A 12,060-nucleotide genomic window follows, 5' to 3' on the forward strand; every position below is an offset into this window, starting at 1 on the left:
TGAAAAACACATCACATTTACTTTGATTTCTTAAAAAACGTGTAAAAAGCAAATGAGACATCCATTTTGGGATGGGGGAATATTATTATTTTATTAAGTGTCTAAAATATATACATTATCCATTATACATTATACATAATCGAAGGATAGGAAATTAATTAGTAGCGGTAACGTGTCATCTCAGTGCGGGGACTAAATACCCAATGCCAAAGTAGGCGCAGGAGTGAAGCAAAAGCAAATAGAAACGTGTAAGATATTTCCGACTCAATCATATCCATTTGATCCCCAAGCCAGGCGACTTCATCAACGGTTCACATCTCTTTTGTTTCCTCTATAATAATTACTCTCCGAATTTCTCTCTCGTCCTCACTCGCCTTCTCTCTCCCCCCAAGAAAATGGCGATTTCTGCAAAGTCCGCTGCTCTGTACTCCTTGAACACCAAACACCGTTCAGCCGCCGCCCCGTTGACTTCTCCCTCGACGTCCTTGCAACTCCCTAGACAACTTCGCTGCGTGCGGATTGGATTTCACGGCTCCGATCCTCAGTCTCGGCCCCGAACTCTTCCTCTGGTGAGTTGTTTCTTCTACATTTTCTTGTGATATTCGTGGATTTTGATTTCTCCTCTGTTTCTCTGCGAGCTTGTTTGTTTCCGTGCGATGCGATTGCAACTGCCATTTCTATTGATTCTTGAGTTACTTAATTTAATTAGAAGTACACGTTGAATTGCATTTATAATTTTTAATAATTATATCAGGAAGTGGTTATTATTTTTTCTTCGGATTTTGACTCTTGAATTGTTTAATTTACTTAGAGTTACAAGTTGAATTTCATATTGATGTTAAGAATTGTGAGGTGGTGGTTAGTATTGTTTGTTCTGATTTTTTTTTTGAGTTATTTAATTTTATTAGAATTCTACATTGACTTCCATTAATTATATTTTAGAATTAGAATTGCAAAGAGGTCGTTTGCATTTTTGTTCGGAGTTTAATTCTTGAGTTTTTAGAACTTGGTCATCTACGCCCATTTAATGTTGAGGAATTTGATTTGGATTTTCATTGATTCTTGAATTACTAGAATTTAGGTGCATGTGTTCTATATCTAAGCATTCTTGTTTTGATTTAGGGTATTGATATAAATATTTACTAAATGCCGTGAAACTATCTTTACCTTAAATTTTGTGTACTTGATTTGGTGAAAGTGGGTGATGCTTTTGGTAGTCTATGATATTCAGTTTCTGACTTTTGAACAATAGACTGCAGTTTGTGATTCCTCTTGTTACTTTGTGCTATTTTTGTCAATATTCCATTTGATTTTTTGAATTGGCAATTTGGCATGCATCCTTTATGATTTTGCCTTTCAGTAATTCAACTTCAACCTTCATTGTCTTCTATAACTTGTTAAAGTAATTAAGTAGTTTACTCCAAAAGATTCTCATCTAATTTAGTAAACTGTGTAATTAGGTTCAAGCAAAGGAGACATTTTCTTCCTTTGATGATGTTCTGGAAAATTCTGACAAACCAGTTTTGGTTGACTTCTATGCAACTTGGTAAGTTATGCTGTGTTTCTGCTGATTTCTGCTCTTCTACTACCTGCTTCCTCTGCTAATAACTTATGAGAACATGTGCATGGTTTTATAGTCCTTGTGCTGTTCCATCATTCTCCATGTGATTATAAAAATTCAATAATGAGATTTGAAATACTTGGCAGTGTCTCTTATGGTGTGACAATGCTTTCTGAAAGATCATCCTTCTCTTTTTCTTTTCAATTTGCAACAACTACTTGCTTTATAAAAGCTCAGTAATGAGATTTGAAGTACTTAGGTACAATTTCCATAATTATCTCGTGTGGAATGTCTTAAGGTTAATTTTATGAAGCATTAATCACTCATGTACACTGCAGGTGTGGTCCTTGCCAGTTCATGGTTCCTATCCTCAACGATGTAGGTAATGCAATGAAAGATAAAATTCAAGTGGTGAAAATCGATACTGAAAAGTATCCTAGCATTGCGGACAGGTACAAAATACAGGCACTGCCAACATTCATTCTGTTCAAGGATGGGGAACCATGCGATCGCTTTGTAAGTAACCAGATTATAGGTCATCTTTTTCCCATTTACCCATGTTTTGGTCTACCAGTAAAAGAACTAGCATGACACAATTTGGAAGTTGCGTATACTTACATCCATCATATCCATTGTGTCCGATGCAATGCTCATTTCCATATATGTGCTTCATAGAGTTGGTGTGCAATTTCATAAAATAAATATCAGAATTGTTAAAGTTATATTATGTTTTACCCTTGTAGGCAGGCTTGTAGCATGAATTGATTACACTTTGGTGGAAATTTTCTTTTTTATCACACATCTTTGATGATTTAGTTTTGTTAATGGCCTTAATGTGTTCATTTCAGGAGGGTGCACTATCAGCTGACAATTTAATCAAACGTATTGAGGATGCACTCAAGCTTGTACAGTAGCTGTACTGAATCTATCTCTCCTCTGATCTGTGCAAATATTGTGTTTCCGTGCTTCCAAGTTTGGGCAGAAATGCACAAGACCTATTTGATACAAGGTTTTAAGTGAATTTGGTCCTAGCTTTTTGTCAAATTCCTGTTACTTGGGGAAAAGTGATCACCATGGGTTGTATTTTTTCATGTGATAGTCATTCAAGCTAATTGAATTTTTCCGCGAATTAACCATTGCTCCTAGGTTTATTGTTGCCATTGTAATTGGATTGTTACATTTTACAGTGATAAGTTTCACTATTCTTCCCCCAAGCTTGGGTGTCTTCAACTTGTCAAAATTTCATTTTAGAGAGCTCTACAGATATTGGATTACTGGATTTAGTGGATTGGTAATACACTAACTGTAGATTACTGGATTTAGTGGATTGGTAATACACTAACAGCACGTTTGGTTTACGGAATGAATTTTAAGGGAATAGGAATACTATTCCATAAGGAATGGAATAGGTAAGGAATAGAATATGAATTGTATTCCAGCGTTTGGTTCGCTGAAAGAATAGACTCGGGAATTGTATTCCAGTGTTTGGTTGGTTAAAGGAATAGAAATGGAATATATATTTAAAAGACATAAATGCCCTTGTACAAATTATTATTATTATTATTATTATTATTATGTGGTTCAAATTAGTTAATTAAGTTTAAAATTCTTAGTCAATATCACTAACTAGTTGCCTATAATTGATGGAGTGTTGGTATAAGTAGTCAAAAATCTTCTCATCGCTCAGTTTTTGCGGAAGGCTGAAGATTTCGAGTCTGGACCTCGGAGCGTCGAACAACCACCAGGGACCCTCTTCGCAACAACCAGAGCCACCTCCGGCGACCCCAAGGCAGAGCCGCGTGACGCCACCGCCACCTTCGAACCTCCTGGCTTGGGATCGCGATAACCCATCAAACACTCCGCAGATGTTCGCACAGCCCCACTCGCACGAGCAAGATCATTTGAAACCTCCCTTTCCGTCCGAGGCTCCGTCCTCGAACCTTCGACGAGATCGCAAATCGCCGCAGCGACGATCAAACCGGCGGCCTCCTTTCTTGAATCACTTTTGATTATTTCTGTAATTGGTCTTCTGCATTTTCTCAGTTTTGCCCTTCTTTTTGTTGGAATACTTCTTGAATTCAATATCCAGTCTTTCGCGTAACGCCACCGTCATCACCACAACCGCAACAGTGGTTTTATTAACCTTGATCTCAAATTCCCTACCCGTATGTTGATGAACCTTTTGTGGAATGGTTGTCAGTTTGCCAATACTGATAATATTACTATTATTAATTGCATGGCTGTTTGTTGGAGTATATGGAAAGGGAGGAATGAGGTGGTGTGGAACAATAAACCTTGGAACCCAGCAGGTGTTATGAACCAGGCACATCACCTTCAAATTGATTGGAAGGTTAATATGGGTCATGGAGGTGTTTTGGGAGCTTGTTTTTAAATTTTATATATATATATATATATATATATATATATATATATATATATATATATATATATATATATATAATTTGTAAAAAAAAAAAAAAAAAGAAAGTTAGAAGAATACCTTGATATAAAAGAGAATATGATAAAATATCTATTCCTGAAAGGTCAGGAATAGGCTAATACCACCAAGGGGGGTGCTGGTAATAGCTATTACCCTTGCAAGGGTAATAGCTCATTCGTTCCTGGGAATACAAATGCTTACCAAACAACGGAATAGGCTATTACTGGGAATGCTATGCCATTCCCTGGCTATTCCGTGAACCAAACATCCCGTAATACCTATATCAGGTTGGATTATTATATCAGGGCCTACCATACAAGTTACAAATAGGTGAAGTTAAAATTTTAATTTTTAACTCAAATTTATTTTATTATATTTATTTTTGTACAAATAAAATTAATGCATAAATAATATATAAATATCATTAATCCCAAATTCTCAATGACCAAGTATTTATATTAGTTGAAAATTGGCACCGCTGTAAGTAAATCTTGTAACTATAGAATAGATAGAAATGGAATCATGCATCATGCATCATGCATCATGCATCATGCTCTGACCAATAACTAGTGTTGAGGTTATAGTTAAATTAAAGTTGCTAGGCATTTATTGAAGTTTCTATTTTTGAATATATATATATATATATATATATATATAGGAATATACAAAATATACCAATTGAAAAAAAAAAAGTTTTGAGATATTTGACTTCCATATTAATAAAATTTTCAATGTTTTAAATTAATATATATAATTATTAAGTCATTATTCAAATTTACTTTTAATATACTACAGATTCATCTTTATAAATTACAATACTAATGCAAATACACTATTATTACGGAGTTTATTATATCAATAGACATTAAATAGGTTCATTAATGAAATAGTATATGTTTATTTTTGCAATACCTAGTAGTTGAAGGATTAGTTCAACGGAGTATTTTCAAACCAAAGTCAATAAAATAGTAAGTGATGAAGTAGTCTTTTGGGTAAGTGGATGTGTAAGAGGATATCATTACACCGGATATCGTTCTCACAAGGATTGGCGATAGGAGTAGAGCTTTATTGTTCCAAGCATAAGATACTAATGTTCCTCATGGAAATCTAGCCAAACCGAAGGGTTGATTTGGATACAAACACAATATCAAACAACACACTATAATGAAAACAAATAATAAATAGGGATCAAAAGATGATAGATGCCATATAACAATAGGGAAGCCTTTCCCAAGGTCATTCAACATTCCTAGAACATTCAAGGACATTTCCATGACTGAAGAATGTCTAAGAGGCATTTCATCAAACACTTGGTGTTCTTAACATCACGCACTCCCCTTTTCCCAAAGGTGAAGCATGGTTGATCAACTCCTTGAACTTCATAATGAAAATATCACAAGATTCATAATCAACGAGGAATTTCATAATACAAGATAAAAGATCAAAGCAATAAAACAAGAAAGTAAATTGCAAGAAATGAAATAAAGAGTAGAAGAACTTATCTAGTGAAAATGGATATGAAATCCTTGAAACCCAAGTTTAAATGCTACAATCCAAGCTTCCAAAATGTTTAATAACCTAAATATAAGTCTAATCTAACCCTAAAATATGAAAAGAAAGAGTAGAAAATAGCTAGGGTTCTAAGATGGGTCGGAACCATGGAGAAATGAGTGAAAACCCACTTAAATAGGAGTAGGGGCATGCTGAAAATCTGCAGATCTGGGGTCCTCGACGCGTCGAGCTAATTTGGATTGAAAACAGTGGCATTCTACCTTTTCTCGACGCGTCGAGAATCCTGCGACGGAGGTCCGGTTTGCAAGCTGATTTTGACTCTTTTCCCTTTTGATTTAGACTTTGATGTCTTCATGAAAGTTGTAGCCCTTCAAGTCTTCTTTCCAATGGTTCAAGAATCACTTCATTTGGACTTTTCTAGGCTGAGATATGGTCAAAATACTAAGATGTCGACGTGTAGTGCGAGAATTGCAACACTTTGATTTTTTGCTTCTCTTTTGTTTTGGTTTGTCCAAATGACCAACATCATTAAAAATACCACTCTAAGACTTCCTTGGGAGTGTTGCATCCATCTCCATAGCTTCATATTTGGTCTCCATTTGACTCCAATGCCCACCAAAATGCATGAAAATGACCATCTTTGCTTCAATGCTTTCCACCTCATACTACTTGCAAAATAACACAAATAAACACTAATTCTCATGAACTTTGAAATGATCTATAAACACAATGACTTAGTGAAAGGGGGGAAAATATAGACAAATAAGCACTTATCAGTAAGCGAAGTAATCTAAAACTACGCTTAGAACTACTAATCTAAAGAGAGAGAAACGTTGAAGACGTAAAATCTGTAAAAAAAAAAATGAAATTAAATTGACACATCAAATTTGATAACCTAGTTCGGAGTAGCCACACCTATGTCTGGGGGATTCCAAGGAATAGTGTGCGCAATTCCTCATTCAATTATAAAAGATTCCAAGAATCATTTACAGTGAACACAAAGTTTTCAAATAGGAAATCACAGGTAACACTTAGCTTGATTGGGCAAAGAACTTTTGTGAAGAATTGGCTAATTGATCCCCTGATCGATTGGTATTGAGACTCCCCATCAACAACAGCATCACTTAACTCCCGTCAGGCTTCCTTGAAACTTACAGCCTAAAGACTATGGACAGATTCATGACTTGATCTCTAATTATGATTCAAATCCTCAATAATCAGTCTGGAATTTCAAGTCCTCAGTTTAATGCCTTATTTGATATCTTGAAAGCAGTGGTGAGATCTCTGTAAATTCTCTCTTCTAGTCAGCATCCAGCTGGTCTTTTATATTAGACTTTCAGAATTTCTGTAAGGGCTTCAACTTGCTTGAACTAACTTTTGAACAAGTTAATATATGGTTCAGCTTCCTGAGTAGTTCTTGGTCTTGATTTTGATATGTTAGGATGTAATGCAGCTCTCCAATAGGTTTACATAAACTGAACTAAAATGTGAATAACTTCTTTGTTCCATAAAACTTAACAAGTCAAAGGAGAAAATGATACTTTGATTGTTTTCTTCAATTCATAACTTGGTTATAAAAGCCATATGATGTGTGTTGAAGAAAGCATAAAATGGAGGGAAGAGTGCTCCAAGAGTATCACATCTATTTTTTGTAGATTGAGTGATACATTATTAATATTTGCAAAAGCTAAGGAGGAGGAGGCAGAGAACATAGCGGATATATTCAATGGTCCTTCGAGCATTTGGATTTTATCCGATGTGGTCTCTCGAGTTTAAAATGATCCCTAATGGTCTTAAATTTTAAAAAATAACCATTTGTGGTTGGTCCTTTTAAGATGTCTCGTGGTCATTTTAAAATCAGATTATTTTAATAATTATGACCACGAGTGGTTATATTTTAAAACTTGGAGGATCATTGAAGGTCATTTTAAACTCGAGGGACCACAGTTGGTAAAATCTAATACTCGGAGGACCATTGGAGGTATTAACTCTTTGTTACAATTAATATATTATATTTATATATATGTTATTATTTATAGCTACTATATAGTCTTGATGGGGAAATTACCTCGGACTACACCGTACCCCAATAAGGTGTTCCACGCTTACCGACCTGCCGACCTCAGAGCGTGCCAGGAATCTAGAGACTATGTATGATACCGGGCATAGTAAACGGAAGCAATAATGCATGACCTCCACGTGTACGACATGCCGGTCACCCGGAAGCCGTCACATGCTCCCCCTATAAATACCCGCATTTATGGAAGAGAGAGGACTTTTCGGAAAGAAACCTAAGGCTGTACATTACACTCTCTACCGCATGCCCCCTGTGCTCTCGGACTCCTTTGATATCATAAGGATCGGTTCGGATTATTGTCACAACCATAATGTATCCGTATTACCGCTCCCATATTTACCATATCATTTTTTGCGCCGTCCGTGGGGACCGAAAGCCTAACAAGCCCGTTCACAAGGTAACCGTCTTCGTAAATACGGGAGCGGTAATATGGATACAGTATGGTAGTGACAATAATCCGAACCGATCCTTATGATATCAAAGGAGTCCGAGAACACAGGGGGCATGCGGTCGGGAGTGTAATGTACGGCCTTAGGTTTCTTTCCCAAAAGTCCTCTCTCTTCCATAAATGCGGGTATTTATAGGGGGAGCATGTGACGGCTTCCGGGCGAACGGCATGTCGTACACGTGGAGGTCATGCACTGTCGCTTCCTATTACTATGCCCGGGATCGTACACGTATCTCTAGATTCCTGGCACGCTCTAAGGTCGGGAGGTCGACAGGTCGGTAAGCGTGGAGCACCTTACTGGGTACGGTGTAGTCCGGGGTAATTTCGGGAAGCCGAAACGACACCACGCCATGATGAGGCGGGAATCACGAGACGCCGCGCGTCGCCAACACGTGTGCACCGCGGGCTAGGTAACTTCCGACAACAATTCAGTTAACGGACAGGGAACATGACTGAACGTGCCGCCTTCTTCAAACCACCATCATCAGGCGCCACATTTGGGGGGGCTATATGATGGGGAAATTACCCCGGACTACACCGTACCCCAGTAAGGTGCTCCACGCTTACCGACCTGCCGACCTCCCGACCTCAGAGCCTGCTAGGAATCTAGAGACACGTGTACGATCCCGAGCATAGTAACAGGAAGCGACAGTGCATGACCTCCACGTGTACGACATGCCGGCTGCCCAGAAGCCGTCACATGCTCCCCCCTATGAATACCCGCATTTATGGAAGAGAGAGGACTTTTGAGAAAGAAACCTAAGGCCGTACATTACACTCTCGACCGCATGCCCCTTGTGCTCTCGGACTCCTTTGATATCATAAGGACCGATTCGGATTATTGTCACAACCATACTGTATCCGTATTACCGCTCCCGTATTTACCATATCAAGTCTATTAACTAAGGTCATAGCTAGTAGCGGAGACACAACTTTATTTCTTTATACTGCCACATTTTTTAGAGACAGTGTGTTGGACTTAGCCCTTTAAGCCTCCACCCAATAATTTCCTAGTCACCTGGTGCTGGACTTTTCCCTTTAGGCCTCCGTCTACAATTCCCTAACCACCTAGTGTTAGACTTGACCTTTCACCTGATTCCACTCAACACATACGATAATTTGAATATCATTTTGTGGGTCCTGGTCGATAGTATAATTTGCGTGTGGGATGAATTTTGTAGATCAAATGTGGGGTTAGGTTGTTTGTATGTTGGCAAGACATTATATTAATATGCTCTACTAGTAGAATATGTATACCCAATTGTTATATCATGGACTAGGGTCCACCTTGATTATGATCTTTGTCCAAAAAATTGTATGTTTGCAATTAACACATTATGTGTCTCCAATTAATAAACTATGTGTATGTAAATAAATTGAAGGCATATAATTTGTTAACTACTCCGTATATACCATATTATGTGTCTGTAGTTAACAAATTTTGTGCCTTTAATTTATTTACACGCATAATTTGTTAACTGCAGAGACTTAATATGTTAATTGCATACACATAATTTGAATGTCATTTTGAATCAGATGCAAGATGGATCTTGATCCATGGAATAATTTTTCTTCTATACTGTTGGAAAAATAGCATAAAATGGCAATTTTAGTGGCTATTTTGTGGTACAAATATATGTAGGGTCCACTTCCGATTTGGGTCGGGTCAAAGTAGATTCGGGTTCTTCGTAGTTAGACAAAGAGATTGATATATAGTACGCACAAAACGGATAATAGGTGAATGAGAAATTGGTTCTCAAAGTTGAACCATTTGAGTGGGAAAATTGGTGGGAAAAGCTTTGAAGTAAGCTTTGTTCTACATTGGTTTGGAAAGTGGGTTTGCACCACTATTTATACAAGAGCTTTTCTAAGTCTTAGTGAATTGTATAGCATAGAGGCTCTCTCTCGCACGCAGGGGTGCAAATCAAATCCCAAAATGAGACTGAAAAAGCTTGACTCGTGTGTGCCGGCACCTGCGGACACGAATGTCGTCCGGAAAATTGGCTAGCATTGCGGGCTTAGTTATGCCGAATTTTTGTAACTTTTTTCCAACACGTAGCTACTGAACTCGGGTGGTACCCAGAGTACTACTGACCAAGTCTTCGGTCTTAAGTACTCATCGCCTTGCCATTCTGGTACGCTCGAGGCCTTAACGACTCGTGCCTATTACGACACCTCGGGTTTACTCCTCGTGCTCTCGACTCGTCTTGTGTACGATTCAGGTTTGTGACCGCTCAGAGACTTAATTCATCTGTTACGAAATTAATTTCGAATTAATTCCAATTTTTAAAATTTGAATTAAATCTCAGGTAATAGTCGGCTGTTACAGGAATAGAAAGTTTGATTTATTTATCAGGTTAATGTCATGAGCAATTGCTATTTAATTTAACACTCCTATATATTTCGTTGGTAGAAGCATTAGATTTACAACACTGGAAACAGAACGAATTATTTCTCTTCCAAAACTCTGTTTCTACTCCTCTCTTTTAAATTGTGTTCATCTCGTTGCTCTAGTTCGCTGGGTTCATTAGTTTGAGTGCTCAAACTGTGAATCGTAACACGTTTTATCCTATGAAACCTAGGCTACAACGCTCCTAGCACTCTTGGGAGGTAGCAAATAAGGTTTTAAGAAAAGAGTGTTTCGCTCGACTCGTGCTAAACCCCTCCAGATTTTCCCTTTCGTTCTTGTGCTTGTTATTATCCCAGAAATATTATTTCCGTAGTAATATTTTGTAACATATATACTTCTATATGAGGCTTCTGATGGAGACAGATGGAGTGATGAGTTGCTTTTACTCAAAGCTTTCTTTGCGGACTCCAATGATGCAAACTAATTCTGTTTCTAGTTTTTGTGGAAATGTATCTTGTTGGAGCCTGGAGTAAATCAAATACACTCACTTTTGTTAACCATAATCGAACCTTTCCTATGTTTATTTTCACCAAACAACTCTACAAGATCAAACTGAAGTTTAGACTAAACAATAAATCTTCTTTTTTTGTTGAGTATATATATATTTAAATAAAAATAAAAAAAATAAAAAAACATCCCCAATAGTTTTAATTTTTGAGAAGTTTTTACGGGTGTAATAAAAAAAAAAAAAAAAAAACTGAAAATCCTCTTTAACGCCCAAGCGGCGTTGGGTTGAGCTGCACGCAACCAAGGCACAAACTTCAGAGATTTTAGTGGGTCCCACAAGTCTAATAAAAACTCATGTCTTGCCCAGAGACTTTTTTTTTCTCTCTCCTCCCCATAAACTTGCTTTCTCAAAAACCTCGAAAAAACTTAGGATAAAGGGTTAAATAGAACACTGAACTACACACCAAAATGCAATTTAGGCCATCAAACTCAAAAACAATGCAATTGAGTCATTGAACTACACAAATTCATGCAATTTCATCCAAAATAACATGTTTTACGTAATGCACCGGTTACTAATTTTAAAAATAATATATTAAATAAAGTAATTAATTAAAAATTATATTAAAAAAAAAACAAGAGAAACCGGCCGGTGACGATTGACCTTTGTCTCCGGCCATGGAGATGAGGACCTTCGTCTCCATAGCCAAGAGACGAGGACCTTCATCTCCATAGCCAAGAGACGAGGACCTTCGTTTCCATAGCCAGGAGACGAGGACCTTCGTCCCATAGCGAGGAGACGAAGTGGCCATGGAGACGAAGGTCTTCTTCTCCATTGCCGAAAACGAAGATCTTCGTCTCCGGTCAGAAGTATTTTTTTTTAATTTCTAATTTTAATTTTAATTAATTATTTTATTTAAAATATTTTAAAATATTATTTTTAAAGTTGATTACCGGCACATCAGGTAAAAGTGTAAAACATGTCATTTTGAATGAAATTGTATGAATTTGTGTAGTTGAGGGACTCAAGATGACCTAATTGCATTTTGATGTGTAGTTCAGTGGCCTGTTTAACCCTTCAAAAAACTTCTATTGGTGATGCTCGAACATAATTTTAGGGAGTATATTTTATTATTTTTTGTGAGCTAATTTTTAGGGAGTATAT

The 12,060-nt window shown here is 37.1% G+C and overlaps 1 protein-coding gene across 1 annotated transcript; it reads left to right on the forward strand.

Moving 5' to 3' along the window:
- Positions 1-345: 345 nt before the first annotated feature.
- LOC116018977 (thioredoxin-like protein slr0233) lies at positions 346-2,875 on the forward strand. Its single transcript, XM_031259032.1, has 4 exons — positions 346-569; positions 1,461-1,546; positions 1,900-2,077; positions 2,410-2,875. Exons 1-4 carry the CDS (start codon positions 396-398, stop codon positions 2,473-2,475), a joined length of 504 nt encoding a protein of 167 aa, XP_031114892.1. The 5' UTR covers positions 346-395; the 3' UTR covers positions 2,476-2,875.
- The last annotated feature ends 9,185 nt before the right edge of the window (positions 2,876-12,060 follow it).

The sequence above is a fragment of the Ipomoea triloba genome, chromosome 5 (assembly GCF_003576645.1).
Source record: "Ipomoea triloba cultivar NCNSP0323 chromosome 5, ASM357664v1".
In the NCBI taxonomy this organism is placed as follows: Eukaryota; Viridiplantae; Streptophyta; class Magnoliopsida; order Solanales; family Convolvulaceae; genus Ipomoea; species Ipomoea triloba.

Coding starts and splice junctions, on each gene's coding strand:
- LOC116018977 (XM_031259032.1), top strand. CDS start 396: ATGGCGATTTCTGCAAAGTCCGCTGCTCTGTACTCCTTGAACACCAAA. Junction 570..1,460: donor GGCCCCGAACTCTTCCTCTG/GTGAGTTGTTTC, acceptor CTGTGTAATTAG/GTTCAAGCAAAGGAGACATT. Junction 1,547..1,899: donor GTTGACTTCTATGCAACTTG/GTAAGTTATGCT, acceptor TGTACACTGCAG/GTGTGGTCCTTGCCAGTTCA.